The sequence below is a fragment of the Callithrix jacchus genome, chromosome 4 (genome assembly GCF_049354715.1).
Source record: "Callithrix jacchus isolate 240 chromosome 4, calJac240_pri, whole genome shotgun sequence".
NCBI lineage: Eukaryota > Metazoa > Chordata > Mammalia > Primates > Cebidae > Callithrix > Callithrix jacchus.
Window position 1 is genome coordinate 55,122,608 of NC_133505.1, and position 25,299 is coordinate 55,147,906.

General features: G+C 36.6%; 1 protein-coding gene across 3 annotated transcripts; it reads left to right on the forward strand.

Moving 5' to 3' along the window:
• Window positions 1–20: 20 nt before the first annotated feature.
• Window positions 21–24,111, forward strand: SLC25A27 (solute carrier family 25 member 27). 3 transcript variants are annotated; one of them, XM_002746614.6, is made up of 9 exons: window positions 21–344; window positions 2,835–3,026; window positions 6,259–6,343; window positions 9,124–9,246; window positions 11,488–11,600; window positions 15,059–15,143; window positions 16,463–16,555; window positions 17,156–17,258; window positions 22,318–24,111. In XM_002746614.6, exons 1-9 carry the CDS (start codon window positions 233–235, stop codon window positions 22,387–22,389), a joined length of 978 nt encoding a protein of 325 aa, XP_002746660.1. In that variant the 5' UTR covers window positions 21–232; the 3' UTR covers window positions 22,390–24,111. The 3 variants fall into 3 exon arrangements, with proteins under 3 accessions (XP_002746660.1, XP_002746661.1, XP_035151725.1); XM_002746615.6 differs by having other exon boundaries at window positions 22,582–24,111; XM_035295834.3 differs by having other exon boundaries at window positions 21–204.
• The last annotated feature ends 1,188 nt before the right edge of the window (window positions 24,112–25,299 follow it).

The following is a 25,299-nucleotide window of genomic DNA, read 5'->3' on the forward strand; positions in this document are numbered from 1 at the left end:
GTAACCTCCTGGGCTCCTCTGTTTTTCTATTCTGGGGTGCAGGGGGCAACTGGACCACTCCAGCCTGGGACTCGTAGGAAGGCTGCGGGTCCACCGGGCCGAGCGGAACGAAAGAAATGGTCATACCCCGGCCACTAGCCGGTTGAAAAGGGGCCACCCTGGCAGGGAGGTGGCAGCCGTGGCGCGGTGCAGCTGCGAGAAGGGGTGCGTTATCCTCCTGCCCTGCTGCTGAATGTCTGTCCCGGAGGAGGAGGAGAAGGAGAGGCGCTTGCCGCTGGCTCAGAGATGGCCCCGAGCGAGCAAGTTCCTACTGTCTGGCTGCGCGGCTACCGTGGCCGAGCTAGGTACCCGGCTGCCCACGCCCGGGCCTCCCGGGCCAGTGGCGCGCGCCGCGTGGGGGAGGGAGCGCGGGCGGCTCGTGCATCCTGGAGGTCGCCCCTGCCACGCCCGCCTGGCGGAGGTGATGGTGGAGGCCAGACCCTTGGTGGGAGGAGGAGAAATTGAGGTCTCCGTGGCCTTTGCCTTCTAATCTTGTCTAATGCCTGCCTTAGGCATGTGCTGTGGTGCTTGAATGTGTACTTTGAGAAGCTTCCTGAGCTGTCATTCCTCTGTAGAAATTATTTTCCTTTTCATGAGGATGACCTTTTAAAAAACGTAATCCGTTTTCCATACTTACTGAGATAATCTCTGTGGTTTATAGTCTTACACAGCCACACTGTCATTATCTTGTGAGACTTCCGTTATTAACCTGCCACTCACAGAGCATGGACTTACGCATCCACCGGTTACTTGACCTCTTTGAGTGTAATTCATCTATATTGTTTACCTTGCAGAATTCTGAGAAGACAATAATATATGATTGCTAAATTCAAGGCAGGACACCCATTAGTTGCGGCATTTTTATAATTCCTGCAATACCAGGGACTGTGCATATATATTGCAAAAAACCCAGTTCTGACCTTCTTACAGGCTGCTGGGGCGACAAACAGAGAAACAGAATTATAATGTGCTACTTGCTATAATGAAGATACTATTAAGTATCATAGAAGCATAGAAAAGCAGTTACATCTGCCTAAATGAGTCAGAAAAAACTTTAAGAGGCCATCTAGGGTGGAATGATGATGTCCTTGAATGAGCAAGTAGCATTTATTCGAAGGATTTTGTGAGTAGCATACCCATGTGTTTCCTGTGAAGCCTTAACAGTTTAAGATTACTCTTACATTTTCTTTCCTGTCATAAAAAAATAAAAAGAACAGCTCTGATGTGTTATCATTTGTAAATGTGAGTTGGTCCTATTTTTTAAGAGTTTATTTTTTAATTCTAGCATAGCCAGCCATGATCTGTTGTTTTGTGCTCTTCCATTTTTGCCTTTTAACCCCTCTATTTTTTAATGTCTCTCCCTTTGAAAATAAAATGATGGAGAATTTTTACTTTCCATTGTTTTTACTGAAATAAAATTAATCAACTTAAAAAGATCTAAAAGCAGATTTCTGAATGGTATTTCCAGCTTTTATTTTTAACTGATGTGTCCCTCTGTGACTCAATGGCTTTTATACAGGGTTATTCCCCGTTAAAAATTCATAGAGAGAATTGTGTGGGGAGGGTGAATGGGAATCAAAATGTGGGATGGTTTTAAGTACAAACCACTGTAGGAACCTGAAGCATCATTTAAGAAACCAGTAAGAAAACAAACTTACTTTGAAAGACAAAATCTGTGTAATATGGAGAGTTCTATTTCTTAAGACTTTTCAGGTTTCATATGTCAATAAAACATTGCTTGAAGTCTCTATATGCTACTTCTGTTCTAGGGAAACTGTCAGCAAGATACTAACTTTTCCAGAAACCAGTGGTAAAATTTAATATTCACTTCCCTTCCCCACACTGTTTTCTCTTGGAAAAGGTATAGGAAGGTTTTGTGTCAGGTGGCAGTCATTGAAAAGTCTTATATAAGTAATGTTCATGAACTTGTCTGAATGTCCTTAATTATTCAGTACATTTTCTGTATAAGATTATGAGCTTTATCTTCCCTATGCAGCCCATTTAGCTTAACTGTATTAAGGTAAAAGGTCTAATTTAAAATTTAAAACAAAAAAATTTTCCAAATATAGTTACTACTTGTAAGGAGACCATGAGTAGGCCATGCATATAATTTAGTGCTGGAAAAATAATTCCATATATGCTTTAATTAAAAGAATATTGAGCTTGTGACCTTGCATATACAAGATGACATTATAAACTCCATTACATCTGCTGTATCTCAACTGTCAGGTCAGTGAGCCATCTGCATGTGAACACCATCCATGAAATTACAGAATTCAGCTACATCTAGTATTTATTATAGTACTTAAGAATATATAGTACAGTATTCTAAAGTTATATCAGATCTTAAATAATCATGGCTGCAATCAAAAGGATGCTACAGAATATGGATACGTTATTTACCATTGGAAAGCAAAAGTTAAGGACTAACATAGATTTTAAAATGAAATTTCTGAATAGAAAGAACCCATGTCTTGTCATTTTTAATTAAGTAATTTATTTATTTATTGCCAGTGATCTGGGATGCTCTTGTGTAGTGATTCTGAAATTTAAGGCACAGTCTTAAATTAAGACTGTGTAAGAATCAAGTTTCTAAACTCTCTTCAATCTACTGGATTAGAATCCATGGGCCTGGGTCTAGGAAATTTGTAATTTTAAAAATCTCCCTAGCTGATTCTGCTGTATTCTAAAATTTGAGAACAACCAGTCTTGGAAAATATTAGTCCTATAATTTTAGGTTTTTGTTTGTTTCCCTGAATGTTGTGGGTTTTTTCCTGCATTTGTGTTTTTGCTAGCAACCTTTCCCCTGGATCTCACAAAAACTCGACTCCAAATGCAAGGAGAAGCAGCTCTTGCTCGGTTGGGAGACGGTGCAAGAGAATCTGCCCCCTATAGGGGAATGGTGCGCACAGCCCTAGGGATCATTCAAGAAGAAGGCTTTCTAAAGCTTTGGCAAGGAGTGACACCCGCCATTTACAGACACGTAGGTATTTATCTCGATTCTAGCTGGTAAGTTTGTTTATGAGTTCTGTGTTTGTCTCCTGTGCTTTTCTGTTTGTCCAAAACAAGTAAGTTTTTTTTTCTCCTACTGATATGATAACTGAATACATACAACATAAACAGTCTTTTTTATTTTTTGAGACTGATTTTCGCTCTGTTGCCCAGGCTAGAGTGCAGTGGCGCAATCTGAGCTCATTGCAATCTCCACCTCCCGGGTTCAAACAATTCTCCTGCCTCAGCCTCCTGAGTACCAGGGACTACAGGTGCACACCACCATACCCAGCTAATTTTTGTATTTTTAGTAGAAACAAGGTTTCACCATAATGGTCAGGCTGGTGTCAAACTCCTGAACTCAGGCAATCGACCCGCTTCGGCCTCCCAAAGTGCTGGGTTTACAGGCGTGAGCCACTGTGCCCAGCCTGAACACATATAGTCTCTGAAGAACTGAAAAAAAATAACTGCCAATTATTAAGAAGTTACTGTCCTAAATTTTTAGAAACACATACTGATGTATTTAGGGATGAACTGTCATGATGTCTATAAAGCACTTGAAAATATTTAATTAAGCAAAAAACAATGAAGCAGGCTAGGAACGGTGGCTTATGCCTATAATCCCAGCACTTTGGAAAGCCGAGGCGGGAAAACTGCTTGAGCCCAGGAGTTCGAGAATAGCCTGAGCAAGATGGCAAGACCCTGTCTCTACAAAGAGTAAGAAAATTAGCCAGGCATGGTGGTACATGACTATAGTCCTCACTACTCAGGAGGCTGAGTTGGTGAAACAGCTTGAACCCAGGAATTCAAGGCGACAGTGAGCTTTGATCCTGCCATTGCACTCCCGCCTGGGCAAGAAAACAAGACCCCATCTCTAAAAAAATTAAATTCAGCCGGGTAGCTCATTCCTGTAATCCCAGCACCATGGAGGCCAAGACAGGTGGATTACCTGAGGTCAGGAGTTCAAAAATAGCCTGACCAACATGGTGAAACCCCATCTCTACTAAAAACAAAAATTAGCCAGGCATGGTGGTGCATGCCTGTAATCCCAGCTACTCAGGAGGCTGAGGCAGGATAACTGCCTGAACCCATGAGGCAGAGGTTGCAGTCAGCCAAGATCGTGCCATTGCACTCCAGCCTATATGACAAGAATGAAACTCTGTCTCAAAAAAATAAATAAATTTTAAAAATTAGGAAATGAAGCAAATATGGCAAAAAATGTTAGCAGTTGATAAAGCTCAATGATATAGAGGGAGTTATATATTACTTTCTCTTCATGTTTGAAAATTTTCTTAATAAAAATTTGTATAGGTTTAAGAAAGAAAAAAATGCATAGCTGTTATCATTTTTCTCCACTTAAGAAACTTTAAACACAGAATTTAAATTTTTCATATTTTTTGAAAATTAACATATATTTATTACAGTGCCAAATCTTATGAATCTCTGTCTCATAATCTAAGACCAGGCTACTCAAAGAGAACAGAGTTCACTGCCTAATCCAACTCTGGCTATAATGGAAATGCAACACAGGTGATTTTTGCCCCAGTTCCAAGGCCACCTAACTAGCTCTGTGGGCCTTAGTCACTCTTAAAAGAAGATGGTTGAAACTATGCCAGTTAGAACATTTTTCTGCTCTGCTTCCACAGTGGCACTCACAAGAGGAGGACTTGACTTTTTAGCTTGTATACAGGAGAATATAAAGTTGGCTTCAAAGGAGGTAGGATAGGTATGACATTTTTCTCCTCCTAATGTTTCCCGAAGCATGAAAGGATCCTTGATCAGAAATGTGTTCGGTTCTAATTTCTAATATTTGCTAGCTTAATATTTTTAAAAATTCAATTCTCCAGATGAGTAAATTAAAGTGTATCATCAAAAACCGCCTAGAATTTTTTTTTTTAAATTTTTTATTGGATTTTAGGTTTTGGGGTACATGAGCAGAGCATGCAAGACAGTTACGTAGGTACACACATGGCAGTGTGCTTTGCTTTCCTTCTCCCCTTCACCCACATTTGGCATTTCTCCCCAGGCTATCCCTCCCCACCTCCCCCTCCCATTGGCCCTCCCCTTTTCCCCCCAATAGACCCCAGTGTTTAGTACTCCCCTTTCTGTGTCCATGTGTTCTCATTTTTCATCACTCGCCTATGAGTGAGAATATGCGGTGTTTCATTTTCTGTTCTTGTGTCAGTTTGCCTAGAATTATGTGCAGAGACTGTTACTGTTTTTAAAAGTCGTATATTTTTATCTTAAAATATTTCATCAAACTTTCTAAAATATCAAAAAAGCTCTCTATACAAATACGATGTGTTCATTTTAACTTTTGTTTTCTATTTAAACAAATATTTTCTCTGTTACATCCCATTATTGTTTTGAGTTTCATTTAGTTTCATTTGTAGTTTGTTGTTCATTGTATTGTTTTACAGCTAAGATTAATTTCATATGTTTGTACTTGGCTGAAAAATTGCATTAATGAATTCTTTAATTAAATTATGTATTTTTATTTAATGAAAATCCCTGCTGTGTACCAAGGTATGTACTAGGGCATCTGAGGTAAGTTGAAAAGCTCAGAGTCTGATGGAAAGATAAGCAAGAAAAGTTAATTTCTAATCAATATGATAAAAAGGTGAGAGAGCACTTTCTGAAAAACATGTTCTTTGAGTTGAGTCTTGAAAGACAAGGAGATGTAAAGCACAGAAGGAAGAATTCATTCTAGAAAGATCAGACAGTGTGTGGGAAGGGCTGAGCCTGAAAAGAGCATGCCCCATTTGGAGAAGCATCAAGAACCTCATGTGTCAGAAACATCAGCCCCGCTTCTCCACTTAAGAAACTTTAAACACAGAATTTAAATATTTCATATAATTTGAAAATTAATGTATATTTATTACAGTTCCAAATCTCATTAGTCTCTGTCTCATAATCTAAGACCAGGTTACTCTGAAAGAGAACAGAGTTCATTGCCTAATCCAACCCTGGCTACAGTGTAAATGTAACACCCTACCTAACTAAGGCTACCTAACTAGCTCTGTGGACCTTAGTCACTCTTAAAAGGAGATGGTTGAAACTTATGCCAGATAGAACATTTTTCTGCTCTGCTTCCACAGTGGCACTCACAAGAGAAAGGCACAGCTATAGAGATTGACTAGGCCATGTCAGAATGTCCTCTTATTTTATACATATGTAAGCACACAGACACATAAAGCCAAAGTTACCTTTTTAATTGTTTTTACATAGTGTACTCTGGAGGTCGAATGGTTACATATGAACATCTCCGAGAGGTTGTGTTTGGCAAAAGTGAAGATGAGCATTATCCCCTTTGGTAAGTTTTGTTTTGAAAATAATATACTGTTTCCCCAAATTCCTTAATGTTTATTAGGTTTATGTAAAATTGTGCATTTGTACCCAAATTGCCTTAAGTTATGGACTTAAAATAATAAATAATTAAAATATAAGTCCAGATAATTGAGCATTTACTGCACATGGTATACAGATATACATGTACATACATATATAAATTATATATAGAGAGATGTTTAATATTTGAATGTTGAAAAAGTTCTTATAGAGTACCTCGTTATTCCTCTTTTTATTAAGAACTCTTGGCTTTAGAGTCAGATAAGGATGGGCTCAAATTCCTGCTCTACTACTGTATAACCCAAACAAACTGCTTCACCTTCAGTTTTTGCAGCTATAGAAGTAATATCAACCATCAAGTGTTTTTGTAGGAATAGATGAGAGGATGAATATAAGTGTATATTATTTAACAGAAACTGAAAAAATAGGTTACTATAAATAATATACATAGAACTCCTACAAATAAATAGAAATATAGAAAACACAGGCCAGGCACAGTGGTTCATGCCTGTAATCCCAGCATTTTGGAGTTCAAGACCAGCCTGGCCAACATGGCGAAACCCTGTCTCTACTAAATATACAAAAAATTAGCCAGGTGTGGTGGGGGGGGCCTGTAATCCCAGCTACACATATGGCTGAGGCAGGAGAATCACTTGAACCTGGGAGCAGAGGTTGCAGTGAGCCGAGACTGCACCACTGCACTCCAGCAACAGAGCAAGAGAGAGAACACAGTAGAAAAATTAGGATAGGATATCAATAGGCAGTTCATAAAAGAAGTGCACATGTTCATTAAACATAAAAATGTGTAAACTCTCCAATAATCAGGGGGATTAATTAAAACAAACTTTAAGCTGTTAGTAGAAATACAAGTTACTAGTCTTTTTGAAGCATAAATTACTTGTTAACAGTTTTGAATGTGTAACCCTTTAGCCCAGCTCCTTCTTTATGATTATAATCATTCAAAAATGCTTCTAGATATGCATTAAGACAGACACAAACACAAAGATATTGACTGTAGCAGTATTGATGATAGCACATTTTTAAAATTTAAATAACTATCAATTTGGAATTATTTAAATCATGATATATTTATTGTATAACAGTTATTGAAAGCATGAGGTAGGATTCATATGACTAACATGGAAAGACACCTATAAAATCTTTCTTAGTGTTAAAAAAATCCAAGTCACAACTATAAGAAAGGGCAATATGTAGAGTTTCATCTTTCAGGCCACATTTCTTCATCCTGTTTTTGAAAAATTCTAATGTACTAAGCTATATAAATTGCTTTCCCAGAGTTAATTATGGAATAGAGTATTAATAGTCCTTGCATTTTGGAATTTCTTCAAGAAGGTTTAAGTAGTTCAAAGGAAATATTACAGCAGAAGAACTTTCAGGGTGGTTTTAATGCCCTTTTGACCCAATCAGAGCAATTCATTAGGTCAGTAGGTATTTATTGGATAATTATGGTATGCCAGTCTTACTGCTGAAAAAGTAATGAAAAAGAAATAGTCCTGCCATCATTCAGCTTACAGAAAGAGTCAGATGAATAAACAGTTAGAATTACGTAAAAAATACAGAGAAAAGAGTGGTTATAAGATATACAAAAAGAAAAAATATGATAATGTACTGTGCTCATCATTGTGTGGAGAAACAGGCCTTTTCTACCAACAGGCTGTTGGTAGAAGTGCAAATTGATAAAAGTTCTATGGAAAGCAATTTGACAGGCTCTAGCAAATGTTATGTAAATGTTCAAATTTCTTAAAGTTATGCTAGTTAAATAAATTATGGCATATCCATAAAATGAAATACAATCAAACTATTAAAAAGAATGAGGCTGTTTTATATGATCTGATAGGGATATCCTTTAAGATATGCTGTTAAGAAAAGAGTGCAGAACACTGTACAACTTGGCATTCTATGTTAGCACTTTTACAAAGGAACATTTATACAGATATGCTTGTGTATGCACAAACTGTCAATCATAACTTAGTGTTTACAACTGTGGGCTCTACATGCAGGCTATCTGGATTCACATCTTGGCCGCCCCACTATTAGTTGTGTGATTTGAGCTGTCATTCAACTGCTCTGCTTCAGTTTCCTCATCTGAGAGAGAAAGACAACCCTCTCATGAGGGTTGATGAGAACTAAATCATATTTTTTAAGTGCTTAAAATAGTGCCTGACATGAGTGTTCAGTGAATTTGTTACTATCTTTGGCAAGGGATATAATAAAATCGTAATTGTGATTGCCTCAGTGAAGGGGAAATGGGCATAAGGGTCAGAAGGACCTTTTTTTCTTTTATACCCATTTATTGCTTTTCAAATTACTTTAAAGTAAAAAGGAAAGAGAATACTTATTTTCCCCAAGAGACTGTAGCAATAATCTGGGTTAAAGGTGACTGGAGTCTAGCCTTTGTTAGGCTGATTACATCTATTCAGTTTTTATTCCCCTGTAGTTGGAATTAAACTACAATTAAATTATCAATTCAAATGTGCGTATCTTTGATGGAACTGCTCTTTCCTTTGGATTTCAGGCCATGTAAGGCCTGAAACTTTAACTCCTTGTGCTCCTTTAACCTCCCATCAGTAAATAGTTTGTTAACTCTCCTCTGTGACTTACTTGGGTATATCGTTTACTTGATCTGAAATCTCTTACCTAAGCCCTGTACCAGCTCAGTACTGATTGACTATAAAATGTGTAAAATTAATGGCAACTTTAAAAAGAATTTACTTCTACAATTAGGAAATCAGTCATTGGAGGGATGATGGCTGGTGTTATTGGCCAGTTTTTAGCCAATCCAACTGACCTAGTGAAGGTTCAGATGCAAATGGAAGGAAAAAGGAAATTGGAAGGAAAACCATTGCGGTAAGTTCTCCAATTAACTAATACCTCTCTTTTTCCCTTGGCCGCCATCATATTTTTAACATGTACCTAATGGAATTATCATCCATATGTAGCAAAGATGTTACTTCTGACTTTTTTTTATTTGGAAGTTCATTAAGAGAAAAACTAAGCTGGATCTTTTCTTTGCACTAGGAAGTGTACATGTTCTATACCAGACAAATTATGTGTGTGCAGTGTTCTTTGCTGCTTTTCCCAGCCAAGGCTAGACTTGTCCCCTACTGCAGGTTAACATAAACAGTTTATTAAAATTTGCCCTTATGTGAATCTCAGTTTTGCCATTGTGGCTTGGTACTGTGGAAGTCACTTAATATTTCTGGTCTCTTGTGTTTTCATCTTTATAAACTCCCTCAAAAGGCTGTCATGATGGTTAACATGCTCATCAGTGTGAAAAACCTTGCTTTCTTTCCCTTTCTGTTGCAGAAAGTAGCAAGTTTGAATGTTGCACATTTTTTCAGCTTTCTTATTGAATCTCATTCCTCCTTCATCTTGAAGCCCTCTTTTTCCCTAATTTAAAGGAATTTTTAAGTTATGCCTTTGAGGATATAAAATCCTTCTACTGCATTAGACTATATTATTAAAATTCACCTGTCTTCCAAGGGCTTAATGTTCAATCGTTTATTAAAATACCACTTAGTTTCCCTGGGAAAGAGACAAAATCATACAGACAGGTAGACCTTTCCCAGAAAAAAGGGAAGTACAGGATGGCTTGAGCTACTCCTTCTAATGCTCCAGGTCTGCAACTGAGACAGAGACACAGGAGGGTTTGGGGCCATCTTCACCACTGACCACTGCTCTCTGCCTCTCTCTTCATGCAGCTCAGTGGAAAAGGAGGATGGGCTACTGCAGCCCAGGGTCCCCTTTAGCTTTCAACATGGAGAGAACATGCACAACACAGGAGAAAAGGGTATCACTGTGACTTAACTAAGTAGTTTATAGAACCCTAGGACCCAGTTTGTCATCTTATAACAACTTCTAATGACTAAGTAACTGGAAGAAGTCATGCTGCCTTGTTGGATAGGAGGAGAAAACTAGTTATTGGGATCCAGAAATAGCTGAGATTTTAACTGATCCCCCAGTTTCTTTTTCCCCTCTTTGTTCTTACTTTCAGAAATTTTTGGTTTGAATGTACCTAATGTAGTATATTTTAATAAAATTCTTTATATTATCCTCTAATAGGAAACAGGTCTATATACTACAGTAAATTACATGAACATTGAGATCAGATAGCCTGCGATTCAAAGCCTGTCTTTACCACATTTTAACTTTGTAATCATAGTCAAGATTCTTATCCATTTTAAGACTTGGTTTCTTCAAATGTAAATTAGAATCATATTATATACATCACAGTTTTCAGTATTAAAATGCATCTCATGTATATTAAATGCTTGGCACTTAGAAAGTGCTCCATAAACTTTAGTTACAGTGATCATCATTCCTGATCATAACTTCTCATGTAGCATAATGGCAATTACGTATGTCCAATAAATATGTGATGTTATCTTTTTGATTCAGAGTGTGATGCCTGAGTAAAAGCCACACAGGCTAGTAAGTGGTGAAGGTGGCATTTGACCGCAGGTTTTTCTGACTGTATAAAGCCCAGACTAATTTTTATGACAGAGGTTTCCATATTTGGTTTATGCTTCCTCAGCACCATTCTTCGTCTCTCTGTAGAGAAATGAGCAAAATAAAGATAGTCTTCTAATTTCTTAAAGCTAAAATTGTTCCATTTTAAGAACTCTTATGAAATTCTCCTTCCTTTTTAGTCTATCATTTTTTTATGAGATTGTTAATGTTATTATTTGGTGAATTATAAAAATTTGCAGGTCCCCTCCATCAGCAGTAAAATTAATCCAGAAGTCTGATAACCACTGGTTTTCTCTTCCAATTAATGTGTGCACTGATAATATAAAAGATCAAGAAAGGTATTTTTATCTGTTTAATAATCTGAGAATAGGATGACACAGTATATAAAGATTTCCATTAAACATGTTTAAATCAAATGTTGGCCTTTTTTCCAAAGGATTATTATGTTTATCTGGAAATTAGACTTATGTAGATTACTTCAATTTCTAATATTTCTGGATAAATTATATTTGGATGTTATTTACTCCAGATTATAAGAGCTATAAGTGAAGCTTATTCAGTTGCATTCCATACACGGGAATACATGGAGTTTTCACATTTCATTATTATTCTCTTTAGATTTCGTGGTGTACATCATGCATTTGCAAAAATCTTAGCTGAAGGAGGAATACGTGGGCTTTGGGCAGGCTGGGTACCCAATATACAAAGAGCAGCGCTGGTGAATATGGGAGGTAATGGAAACTTCATTGAATTCTGAAAAGTCCTGATTACCTTAATAGTTATAAGCACTTAAATCAGGGAAGTGAAAATTTATATTTATTTTTATTTATAATTATTGATAACCATATATTGTTGACCAGCTTTATAGATGCTCTAGGTCATAACTGAGTATTTTCCACAAAACATTTTTGCTTTATTCTATAGTGATGTATGGAAAGGATTTACTAAAATAGGTAAATTGTGACAATAAGGAGACAAAGCCAAACTATTTCTAAGGTCTCCTCTCCAGTCCAGACCTTCCTTTAGGATTAAAACTGATATATGCAACCATCTGAGAGTTATTATATATCCAGACTGTCCAAATCTTTCCCCTGGTAATCCTTCTCCTATTCCTAAATAATCCATTTTTATACAGTCTGACACCCCAGGCTGGAAACCTGAATGGTCTCTTAACTCATCCCCACCCTTTACTTCCCAGTTTCTTCTGTCTCCCAAATATTTCTTAAATGTTTTCCCCCTCCAATATCTACTACTTTAGTATCCTTAAAATGACCATTTCTACACCACCAGCCTTAAAAACCTCTCAGCTGGACCACTGCCACAGCCATCTAACTCGCCTCCTCCTCCATCCTCAAATTGTACCTGATATTCAGAGTGATTTATCTGAAACACAGATATGAACACATTATTGGTGTCCTTAAAACTTGTCTCTGGCTTCTAACCACCCACAAAATAAAGTGGAAATTTTGGAATATGAAACAGAAGATCTGCAACATCTGGCCTGTGCCTTCAGAGAACTAAGCAAGTCATTGATTCTCTTGCAAAGAGTGGTACACTAATGAGCTGAAAGATTCCACTGCCTGCACATACTATTCTTCACCTCTATATATTATGTCCTCTTCCCTCTTCTCCTAGCTTTCTTCTGGAAGTCCTTTAATACTCAGCTAAGGTGTCTTCTTCACCAAGAAGGGATTACAAACCTACCACAATCCCTTCTCCCTGCCATGTTGTATTTTATGCTCTTTTGTGTGTTTATACAGCTATTATTGCTTGTGTCTCTTTTCATTGCCTGCTACTATATGTCTGAATCTTCCACCATATTATAAGCCTTTTGAAGGCAAGGACGGTGTTTTATTCATCTTTATTTTCCCAGACCCTCATGTATGGTCAAAAAAACATTTGAAGAATAAATTAATCAATAAAATAATCCTAAGACCAATTATATGATTCTAAGACGTATATAAATAGCATTTTTGAGGGTTACAGTAATATAGCACTTAAACATCTAAGGAAGTAAGTCTGTTTTCAGTTTTGCTAATTGAGTCTGTCTATGTCTACTGTATAATATTTGTGGATTTTTTATTTTCAGAAAATCTTTATGTTTGTAGTTTCTTCATTCATTGGTTCAAAAATCTACTGCAGCCAATATTTATCTTCCAAGTTCCAGCTATTTACTCAGTATCTTCATTTGGATATCTCAAGCACATTGTTCTGAATGTGTCCAAACCAAACTCCTTTATCACACCAATTCTTTCTACATTCTTCATAATCTCAAAAATATATCACCACCCTTTCAGCTGTACAAGCAGAAACCTAGCCATGATTTTTGGCTTTTCTCTTTCATTTGCTCCATTTCTTATATCCAAGCAGTCACCAAATCCAGTCATCCCATCTTCCAGATATATCTCAGACTAATACACTTCTCCATCCCTGGAGCCATTCTGTTGTTCAAGTATTGTTTATCCCCTCACTGGACCACTAAAGAGGCCTCATAACTAGTCTTTCCAAATCTACTGCATTCCCATTTTGCCCCATATATGCCTTTGAAATGGATTTTATCAATATTATCTTTGCTATTACCTAATCGTTAAAAAAAAACTATCTTCATCTTCACCATCCCTATAAATGGTACCTCTGTCCTTTATTGTTCATACTCAAAACCTTGCAGTTGTCTTTGATTTTCTCCCATTCCATATTCAGTCTGCTTGCTAATTATGTTGATTCTACCTTCAAAATTTATCCAGAATCTGACCAGGGCTCCACCACTCATTTATTCAAGTCATCTCTTACTGAGATTATTGCAATAGTCTTTTACCTAATCTGCCTTGTTTTCCTACAGTATACTTTTGATAGAATAACCAATTCTATTATGTTCTAAATAGTAACCTTGGACAGTCATTCCTCTGCTCAAAAGCCTCCCTTGGATTCTATGCTCTCCATCATTAGACTCTGCTACTTTTTCCATATTCTGCTGCTGCTGGCTCAGTCTTCTGGCCATTCCTCTAGCACCGCAAGCTGACTCCTGACTCAGGGTCAGAAAACATACTGTATTTTTGCCTGGGCAATTTCTCTTAGTTATCTACAGGTTTGTTTTCTCATGCTTTCTTTTGGTCTCTGTTCAAATGTCAGCTTATCAAGAGGTCTTGCCTGATCACCCTGTTTAAAATTAATAGAAACTATTCCTCCCTACCCTCTGGTACTCTCTGTCACCTTTCCTTGCCTTCTTTGTCTTCAGAGCAATTACTTCAAGAGCAAGTGCATCTGAAACACCATGTAGTTTAATTTATTGTCTCATCCCACAACAGAGAGCAAGGATTTTTATTCATTTTGTCCATGGCTCTTTCCCCCATTGCAATCAAATGTACCTATCCATTCTTGTCTCATTACAGCTTACTTCCCTACACTTTCGTGTGGGTAAACTTTATATAACTCCAGCATTGTGATGTCATTCTCTTGTTTCAAACTCTTCCATAGCTCTTCATTGTCATTAGAAAAATGTATAAAAGAGCCAGGCGCAGTGGCTCACATCTTAATCCCAGCACTCTGGGAGGCTGAGGAGAGTGGATCTCTTGAGCTCAGGAGTTTGAGACTAGCCTGGGCAACATAGTAAAACCCCATCTCTACAAAAATATTTAAAAATTAGCTGGATACACACCTGTTACCCCAGCTACTTGGGAGGCTGAGGCACAAGATTTGAGCCCAGGAGGCAGAGGTTGCAGTGAGCTGAGATCGTGCCACTGCACTCAAGCCTGGGTGACAGAGACCCTGTCTTGAAAATGCATAAAAGGCTTAATGTAGAATAATGGTCAGGACCTTTTGTTTATAAATGACAGGATCTCAATTCAACTTTGGCTAAAAGAGTAATTTACCAAATACCAAAAATTATTCAAATACCAAAAGGCCCAGGGGTTGAGCTGACTTTAGGCTTAGCTAGATTCAGGAGTCTAAATGATACATTTGACTTTTTGTCTCTTCTTTTCCTCTCCCTCTATCTGTAGTTCTGTTTCCCTTGAGAAGAAGAATAGTATCTTTCATCCTGGTACACATTCCTGCCCCAAGCCTAGCATATTCTTGACATTCACTGTTGTCAAGTATCTTTCATCCTGGTACACATTCCTGCCCCAAGCCTAGCATATTCAAAAGACATTCACTGTTGACTGATATTTAAACTTTCTTTTTCTATTGTCAGATTTAACCACTTACGATACAGTGAAACACTACTTGGTATTGAATACACCACTTGAGGACAATATCATGACTCACGGTTTATCAAGGTAAGTGATTGTTTTAGTTGGACTCTTTCTGAGTTTTTTTTTTTCTGTATCACTTTTCCATATTTGGTATAAATTCTGCACTCATTTGATTGGGATTATACTGGCGTCACCTTTAGAGAAGAGTACATTTACAGTGAGGAATTTCTTAAAGTTTGTTACAGTTAGGATGGGGAAAGAGACAGGCAAAGTTGTAGGATTAAACCTTCCAAAATATTTGCACCTGATGTGACCATCCCAGGAACAGGCTATGACCACGGACTCTCCAACTCAATTCAACAGATATGCTTAAGTACCTTTTATGTTAAAGGCACTGGGCAGGGCTCTGCAGTGGGCACCAAGGGGTAAACTCAATTCCTGCCCAGGGAACTTACCAACAGGGAAAACAAGACAAATATAAAAACACTCTGCAGGAAATGCCAAAAGGAAGCAACTAGTTACTACAGGGTTCAGAGGAAGAAAAAAAAAAATCACCACTTGGAAAGATCCACAAAGGAGATAGAAATAGATACAGGTTTTGAAAGGCTGTGTTTCTTCACAGACAGGTACAGGAAGAAGCCCTTTCCAGGAAGGAGCATTACCTTGATCTCTTTGCAACACAATTTCAAATTATCCACTAAAATTAGTTATTTTATAGATGTGTAGAGTTCTTGACATTATAGTGATTTCATTTAGCTTCTGATCTTGTTTCCAAATTCTAAAACTTTCTATGCTATTTAGAGGACCCTATAAGTAGACAACCCTCAAGGCAGATTAATAGTGTCGAGTCAAATATTTGGAGGTAGGGGTGTATGTGTGTATGTGTGTGTGTGCACATGCATTTAATCACTCCAAGAGTATTACTGACTTGGGGCTTTTGCATGTACTGTTCTATCTTCTTGTAACATTCTTCCTTCAGGTCTTCATATATATGTATCCTTTTTTAAACACTCAGGTCTGCTGTCACCCCAGGAGCTTTTCCTGACTGCCTGTCATCCGGTAGCTCCCTGTCACATTTCCCCACTTTTTCGCAGCTTTTATCAGCTTTTGAAATTATTTATTTCTCTTCTGCCTTTTCCCAAGTGGCATATAAGCTCCTCAAGGGCAGGGTCTTACCTGACTTGTTCACTGCGTAGAAGAACGCTTGGCACAGCAGGTTCGCAATCCCTATTTGCTGACAGACATTCTTTTTGTTTTTTTATTTTTCTACCTCTTCAATTAATTTGGCATTAAACCAAAAGAATATTATTTAATATTTAGGTTATTATAATATTTAGTATTCTTTCTAAATACCAAATTCTAGAAACTACTACATATTATCTTTCATTTATTTGGATTTACAGTTTATGTTCTGGACTGGTAGCTTCTATTCTGGGAACACCAGCAGATGTCATCAAAAGCAGAATAATGAATCAACCACGAGATAAACAAGGAAGGTAGGTAAAAAGTCTTCAGTATTCATGAGCTCGAATGTTTGTAATAGCACTGTTCTTTAAAGATGCTTTTCTGCATTTTTTATTGATAGAAATATATTTGTGTGTTTTTTGAGAAAATTGAGAGCATCATTTTTAATGCAATTACTGCTTTTTGATGAAAAAGTGACATGCATTTGGGGAGTTAAGCTAATTAACAATCATTTAAACACAAGGTTTTTGTAAGAGCTTTATTGTTTTTAAAGACATTTTGAAAGCATACTCTACTGAGAATTTACAGAGCACTTTCTTCAGAAGCTTATGACTTGAGTAGGTAACATGGAGAATTTGATTTGATATTAAATAGTATGTTCTCTCTGGAAGAGATCAGATAGAGTAAATTCTAAATATAAGACCAAGGGTGGCATGAATCAGAAGAGTTAACCTTGAAAATTTCTTTAAGATCAAAAGAAGTTATCTGTATCTGCAGAACCAGAAACTTTTGTTTCTAAACTTGCAGAACATATTTAATTTTTAATAAGATTCCTTAGACAATATTATTTTATGTATACATATTTTTCAACACAGAAAATAATTAACAAAAGGATCTTGTTTCCTTTGTAGGGGACTTCTGTATAAATCATCAACTGACTGCTTGATTCAGGCTGTTCAAGGTGAAGGATTCATGAGTCTATATAAAGGCTTTTTACCATCTTGGCTGAGAATGGTAAAGTTAGGTTTACTTCCTTTGTGTTTTTTTTAATTTGTACTTAAATTACTAATCTATAAGCATTTTCCCTTTTCTCTTCTGGGTTGAAGCATGGCCCTGCCCCTCAAATCAAGGTCCTTTCTTATTTTTTAAATCTTATTTTACTTCCTTTCACCTCTCCTCAGTTATCTTGCCTTCTGTGGTAGAGTAAGGTAAAATAACATCCATTATTGAATAGGTTGATAGTCTTGTTATAAAGCCAATAGATTTTCAGTAATGTAAAATTTTTAGTATTCCATTTAGTTATATTTTAATACAGTATTCTGGGACACATATACAGATTTTACACTAGAGACTGCTCCTACAAAAAAATTTACTATTTCAAAAAAATTGGTTACCTTGATGGCAAATGTTACATTACCCATTAATATTTATTACCACAAAACTCTGCTTAGTAAGAAAGCATTATGTCATTTTTATTTGGTTGAGATGTTATATTTCATTGCAGTGAACTAAGATCTAGAATTAAATAGATTTGTTTAAGCAATGTAGCAAATATAATAAAAAGAAAGTGCTGACACTTTTTGTAAGTTAAAACATTTGAAAGAATGGGTGAGTTACAGGTTTAGAAATGCAAGAAATCAAAAATTAACATAATACAATTATATATAATGTAATATTATATGTATATTTTTAATTGAGTACCTGTATCATGCAAAGCCCTGCACTGAGGTCTCAGCTTTGAATAAGAATCTATAAGAGATGAATGTTGTGGGAAGAGTGCATAGTGCTATAGAAATATATAGCAAATAAGTACGGCCTAGGCTGGCAATTAAGAAAACCTCCCTGGAGAATGCACTTCTGAATTTAGATTTGCAAAATGGGTAGGACTTAGCCAGGTAAAGAGGGCAGGGAGAAACATTCTCTATAGAGGGACAGTTGGAGTGGACAGAGAGCAGGATGAGTTCAAAAAAACCAAGCAGGCCAAGGCACAGAGACCTCATAGAAAGAGGCAAAGGGGGAGACCAGAGAAAGGCAGATATCACACTGGGAAGGGTCATATGAGCCAGAAGAGTAATGGGCACCAGTTTGAAGAAATATGCATTTTTAGAAAATTTGTTCTGCCTGTTGTGTGGATTGGGAAAAGGTTATGAGTAGTGATATATGAGAGATAGTGGTGGCTTGGACAAGTGTATGACAGTGGGAACAGAAAATGGATTAAAAACATGTTTAGGAGGTAGAAAGGGAACAGAAGAAACATGACTGATTGGATGGGGATGGGAGAATGGTTGGAGAAGATAAGGAAAAATCAGACTTCTTCCACAGATTCCTGCTCTGAGCAACTGATAATGATGATATAATTTCCTAAAATGAGGATCATTTGCAGGGAAGAAGATTTTTGGGTAAAATAAGGTCAGTTTAAGACATGTGAAATTTTGGATACCCATAGGACATCTGAGCAGAGATGCCTAGAATGATAAACTAAATATATTGGTCTAGGTCTTAGGAGAGAATACACGGGTGGAGATTTAAATTTGAGCATTTTCCACATATAGATGGTAATTGAAATGTTGGTAATAAATCATATCACCAAAGGAATAGTAGGTATTTGTATATTAATATGAAATTAATAGACAAAGCCCTTGGCAATACCTGAGTTTAAGTATACCAGAGTTTATTTTCGGTAGTTTTGATTATACCTTGAAATTGTATCAAAACTGTGGCTCTTTCTTACTGGAAAGGTAAATTTTGATTTGGTCTGCATACACTAGGCACTGTTACAGGTGCTGGTAACACTGAGGAATAACATAGTCTTTGCACTAGAGGAGCTTACAATGAGATTAGAAGTTAAACATCTAAGTAGTTAAAATTACAGAAATAATAAAAATTACTAAATAAATACTACTGAGTCACTTGGTGTACGGCCAACACTGTGTTAATCATTTTTATGCTTAACTCATTGAATTCTCCCAACAATCTGTGCAGTAGGTTACTAACATATCCCTCTTTTATAGAGGAGGAAACAAAAGCATCAAGAGTCTAAATAGCTTGGCTAGGTGAGTGGTTCAGGGCATCAAACCCATGCGGCCTGAAACCAGATAACACAGCCTTATTGAGTGGTATAAACAGTACTCTGGTCATATAACTCACCTGTTCATACCAGTGGTATGAACAGTACTCTGTGGGAATACAGATAGTGGAGTAGAAATGGTTATGACTGTATTTGGGAAGTCACAAGAGGCTTCACAGAGCTGATATTTGATCTGGGCTTTGAAGCATCAATAGGTGTTTGTCAAGAGAAATATACAGTGCAACATGAGCATAGGTATCATGTCATGTATAGGCCTGTTATGTTTGAAGAACTACAGAAAATTCAGTCTGATTGAAGAATAGGTCCTCATAGGGGAGGTAGTAGTAGATAAGGCTAGAGAAGTACTTAAGGACCGAGTTGGGAAGAACCTTGTGGGCCAAGCCTAGTGGTTTAGATGAACTCTATGGAATGCCTTCCTGCTTAAACATGGGAGCAATGTGCTAATATTTGTTTGACAGCGAGATTACTTTGGCAATAGTACAGAAGATACATTGAAAGCTAGGATATAAGAAAGGAAGTTTTAGCAATGGTCTAACCAGTTAGATAGTTGTAGAAATTGAGAGAAATAAATTTTAGGGACATTTATGGTTAACTCCACAGGACTTAGTAACTGATTATATGGTGAAAGTGAGGGACAGAAAAAAGCAAATGGGATTTCTGTTTCTAAGGCAGGAATCTAGGAGGATGAATGAGACCACTGCAGAACAAAATCAGGATCAGGAGGGATAACGGGCAAGGAGAATATGTAAATACAAAGGATGGGCCCACTTTGTTTAATCCTTGGTCTTTATACGTATGACTCAGGAAGTATAAATGACAAAAAGAGTAGTTAATATCTGCAAAGGTCTACATACATTTTTTTTAAAAAACATATAAGAACCTAGCAAAACAAGTAGTGTTATCCTCATTTTTCAGACAAGAAAATCATGGCTCAGAGTATAAGAAGCTTGCCCAAGTTCATGTAACTAGTATGTGGCAGAGCTGGGAATTGATCTCAGGTCTGTTCCACTCAAAACCCTATGCTCCTTGCTAATACAATATATTGATATGCTCAACATTCTGCAGCTAGCTATAGAAATTTTAAAAGTGAAGAGACATTCCCAGTAGTGGAAGGTTATTTAAAAAAAGGCTGGCTAACCACCAGAGATCACCAGGGAGGAACTGCCTTGTTGATTTGCCACAGCACATGACCCTGAGCACAGAAACGTAACTCATGAGCACTTCCATGTAAATTGGCCTTGAAAATACAGATTTGCCTCAGCTGATCTCATTGACATTGGTGATCAGGCCCCAATATTTGGCTCATTCACATTGCACAACACATTTGGCAAGTGATCTAGATGTTCAAGTCCTCTGGCCAATGTGTTTTCTCCTAAATTCAAGCTATATGGGTACTCAAGTAATAATCAGAAGATTACTTAACACAGAATCAGAACAGAAAGAGCTTAAAAACTTAACCCAAGAGAGCTCTTACGTGTTCCACTCCACAGTGGGAGGCATGAAAAGGGACTCTGCTTCTGCTTTTTCTCCAGCCTTACAGGAAAAGGTAGACCAAAAGAAACAACATGGGTTAATACACTTGGATTATTTGCAATGCTCACAGCTGTATCAGTGAGAAAATCAGCAAGTAAACATAGTGCCCACATGCGCTACTCCTGTACAGAGGCCTGGTAAATCCCATTTATATACCACCCACATTCTTTGGCTATATGATCACCCACTCTTTAACTCTTCAAAACCGGCTAAACTGTATCCTGATCCTTTCTACTGGATAGAGGTACTATGATCTTGCTTTGCTCCATCCCTGATTAGTATTTATTTCATTTGCCTATGGATTTTGTTGCTATAATGTCATTAACATGAAAAAGAAGATTGCTTACCACAGCAATTAAGAATGATTGCATATGGATTCTTAACTAAGACCTCTACCTTCTTCATCCAACTCCAGTTATACTGGCTTACTTCCTTTTTATTGTCACAAGAATATTGTATCATCATAGCTTTATATTCCTTATTTCATCTATGTCATCATACCTTTAACCAAGATATAGTCTCCTAAATCCACTATTTAGTGAATTTCCAGTTTACTAATATAACATGCTCAGTATTTCCAAACAAATATGAGATAAATACTGCTTTACAGACAAAATCAAATACATTTTATTTTCTAGTTGCTTAAGCTTATTTCTATACTGCAGAATGATAGAGTTCCTCTATGTTCATTTTTTATTAGAACTGAACAGGACAGGAATTATTAGATCCAAGGAACTCTTTCTCTGTTCCAGTGTTTACCCTATGATTTCCCTGTGTCTTTACTGTTTACACCTTTAGCATTTATGTCTTCTTCTAACCCTTATTCTTTTATAATTCCTTTAGATGTAGTTATACCTTCATTCAAGTTAAAGACAAGCCTTTCTGAGCTGGAAGTGGTTTTCTCTATTTAATGTGAATTTTTATATAAATGTTGTGAGACATCATATATAAATGTTGTGAGACTTAAATCTCCAAGGATAATCTTTTGCCTTCCTCACTTTCAAGTTCTTAAGTGACTTATTGTCACGCTCCATATACAAACTAGATATAGGGAAGCCTGCCTAGAATTCAGGCATCTTGAGTCTCAGCCCTTTAGCCAGTAATTGTTCGGTAACAAGAATTCTGAGACTGGAAAACAGAAGCCTTTGGTCTAGCTCTACAGCATGCTAATAAGCATTTGACTCCTAAGCCTCAGTGGTCTCATCTGAAAAACAGGAATATTAATATCTTTCCTTTCTATTGTAAGATCTTGTGTAGAGAAGTCTGTGATAAATAAGACATAAAAATGTTTTGTAAATTATAAAGTCCTTTACAAAGATGAAATACCAAAATATCTGTTTTCAGCCTAAGTGGATGCAAAATGACTTTGTCATTCAAAGATATGTATGCATATATGTAGAATATTTATAATTGCTTTGAAATATGCACTAACTTCTTTGGTTAATCTTTCAGACCCCTTGGTCAATGGTGTTCTGGCTTACTTATGAAAAAATCAGAGAGATGAGTGGAGTCAGTCCATTTTAAACCCCTAAAGATGCAGCCCTTAAAGATACAGTGTTCAGTATTATTGAAATATGGGCATCTGCAACACATACCCCCTATTATTTCTACCTCTTTAGGAAGACACCTAATCCACAGAGACTGATTTATAGGGGGCAGCACTTTATTTTTTTCTGGAAACCCAAGTTCTCTTTGACTCCTCTTTTTGTCCAAAAGTGATCTGGTCGGATCTCACAAGGCCATCCAATGAGACCCAGCACAGCATTTTCTAAAGAAGAGTCGAAGCCTGACCACTTTCACCTTGGGCAAGAAGGTTTGGCCTTTGAGTTGCTATTCTATGCTGAAGAGCCTACTTAGAGGAGGAGTACCAGGAGGGAGACAACATCATCAGATCTGAAGTAGACGATAGGAATGTGAAAGAATACATATGTAGTGCTTAAGAAATACATTTAACCTGTTATGCCAGTATTTATAATTGAAGTTTGATAATTCACTTTTCTGTCATTGTTAAAAGTGTACATATTGTAAATTAAAGGGAGGAGAATGGAAATTAATGAATAAACATTTTGAGTTTCCCTAGTGTTGAAGGAAGTTGTACTTTTTCTTGTCAGAAAGATGAAAAAATAATCAAGTTGATATGATGCTTGAATTTCAAGAAAAGAGGCTGCTTCTGTCAGTTTCCTCTCATTAGATCCATGTTAATTGGTTAGCACTTCACTGCACATGCTAATGACTTCCTCTGACAGCCACACACTGAATCTTGATGAAAAAAGAGAAGAGCATTTGCCTTGCTACATAGTCTGTTACAAGTCAGATATGTTGCTGGCTCTCAAGAATCGTAATATATTAAGAACTACAACTTATTTGATTAAAACTCAGCTGTATAGGTCCTTTTAAAAAGCACCTTTTGTTAGCCATCAATCTTTCAGTGGTATTTTAAAAGCAAGGCAGATAGATAGGAAGTCAGCCAACTCTGACATGCGTCCTTTCTTATCTCCCTTACCTGACACTAGGGGCTCTAAGAGGCAGAGAAAATGCTCACAAATCACACTAAAACTGCCAGTGGCCTGACTCTTACTCAGTTTAGTAAAGCTTCTTGCCTAAAAAGTGATAAGTAAAAATCTGTTTATGGTATATATATTTATATCTCCGATCTTTGAATGAAATCCATGTTCTTATTTTAGAAAGGTGAAACAGTTCTTCAAATTCAGCTACATATTATTACCAGCTCTCCCAACCTCGGACAGTGGGCATTTCTGGATGGATGGCTGTGGTTATGGATAAAGGCTGTAACTGTTAAAATAGAAAAACATGAAAAGCTCAGGTCCAAGAAAGACCTTGGAGCCAGCCAAATAGCATCTGTTCTGATGGACATGGATGATGTTGAACAGAAAAAGTTTACAAGTGCTTTGCAGTTGCACTAATGTATACTCACTGCCATTTTAAGAGGGGGAAGTATACTTTAAAATATATTTGAATGTGATGTACTGATATACAGTAGCTTGTTTTTCTAGTTGCAGATAATGTGAAGTTTAATCTCTTAAAATCTGTAGGTGGTTTTTCATTGAATTTGTCAATATGTAATTGAGTTGTTAAATATACTTAATATATATATATGTGTGTGCTTAACTTCCCAAGTGTTCTGCATTCAACCACTTTGGGAAAATTTTGGTTTCTTACGTTTTGTAATTTTTAAAATTGAGTAAAGACTCGATCAAAATAATTACATCTAAACTGGACCGTGAACAACTGATTTAGCTTTATTCTTTGTGGGGTCGGGGAGTTGGGATGAAAACACTGTGTATGCACTGACATCATTCCCTGAGATCTGAATCAACATGAATAACTGTTTCAGGAATTTTTAACCTGAAATGATTCCTTGGGATTATCTGATTTCACCTTCCCATTTCACATGTTAGTAAACTGAGAGTCAAAGAAGTAGAGCTGTTCATGCTCATGAGTGACTTAGTAGTAGAGTCAGGATAAAAATACTGTTCTTCTAATTAATATGATTATTATGACTGAGAGTTATTGTTCAATAATTAGGTACCAAGGAAGGGTCTTAGGTCATGATCACAACCCAGTCAAGTGCTTGTTGAGTCTTCCAAAAACAGATTTTTCTTTATGGCATTTTTATGTCTCATATATTTTAAATGAATCTGAATTGCCTCTAGCATACATTTTAGAGTACAGTCACCATGCTTTAGCTTGAACATTAAGACCTTCCATAATCTAACCAAATTTGGTATATACAACTCTTATCCAATCACATAATTTTCTGGTGAAATCATATCTACGGATTATCTTGGAACACTGCTTATTTTTGCCAACTTAGAATCATCTTGTTTTCCAAAATAATCCCCAGTAAATTAAAAGGATTAAAAATTTCAATAATTTTTGTTCATATTCACAGACTTAAGAATTCCAAACTCACTTTCTTATTAGCATACTACTCTATGTGGTATTTCTCTCTTTCTTTTCAGTTCAATATTGATAATACTTGACATTTTCTTTTGTTTTGCTTTTACATTTTTTCTCTTCTCAGATGATTTTTTCTTATTACAAATGCATATACTTATTTTTAATTATGTACAGTTTTTATATGTATAAGTGAATTTGTATGAATTTTATATGTATAGTGAATTATAGACTAAATTTACATAATTCTAAGATATAAATTAATTCACATATTAATTTATATCAATTGATTTATATCTATAATTAAAGGGATAACATTTCTTAAGTTTGCTTTTAATAAGGATTAACATGTCTTTTTCAAGTACCCCAAATTCCATTTGATTGTAAGCCACTAGTGGGTAGGTGTACATCTTCTATTTTTATGTAAATCTCTGCTCTCTTTAGCAGTAGGGTGGCTCGCGTCTGTAATCCCTGCACTTTGGGAGGCCAAGGCAGGCAGATCACAAAGTCAAGAGA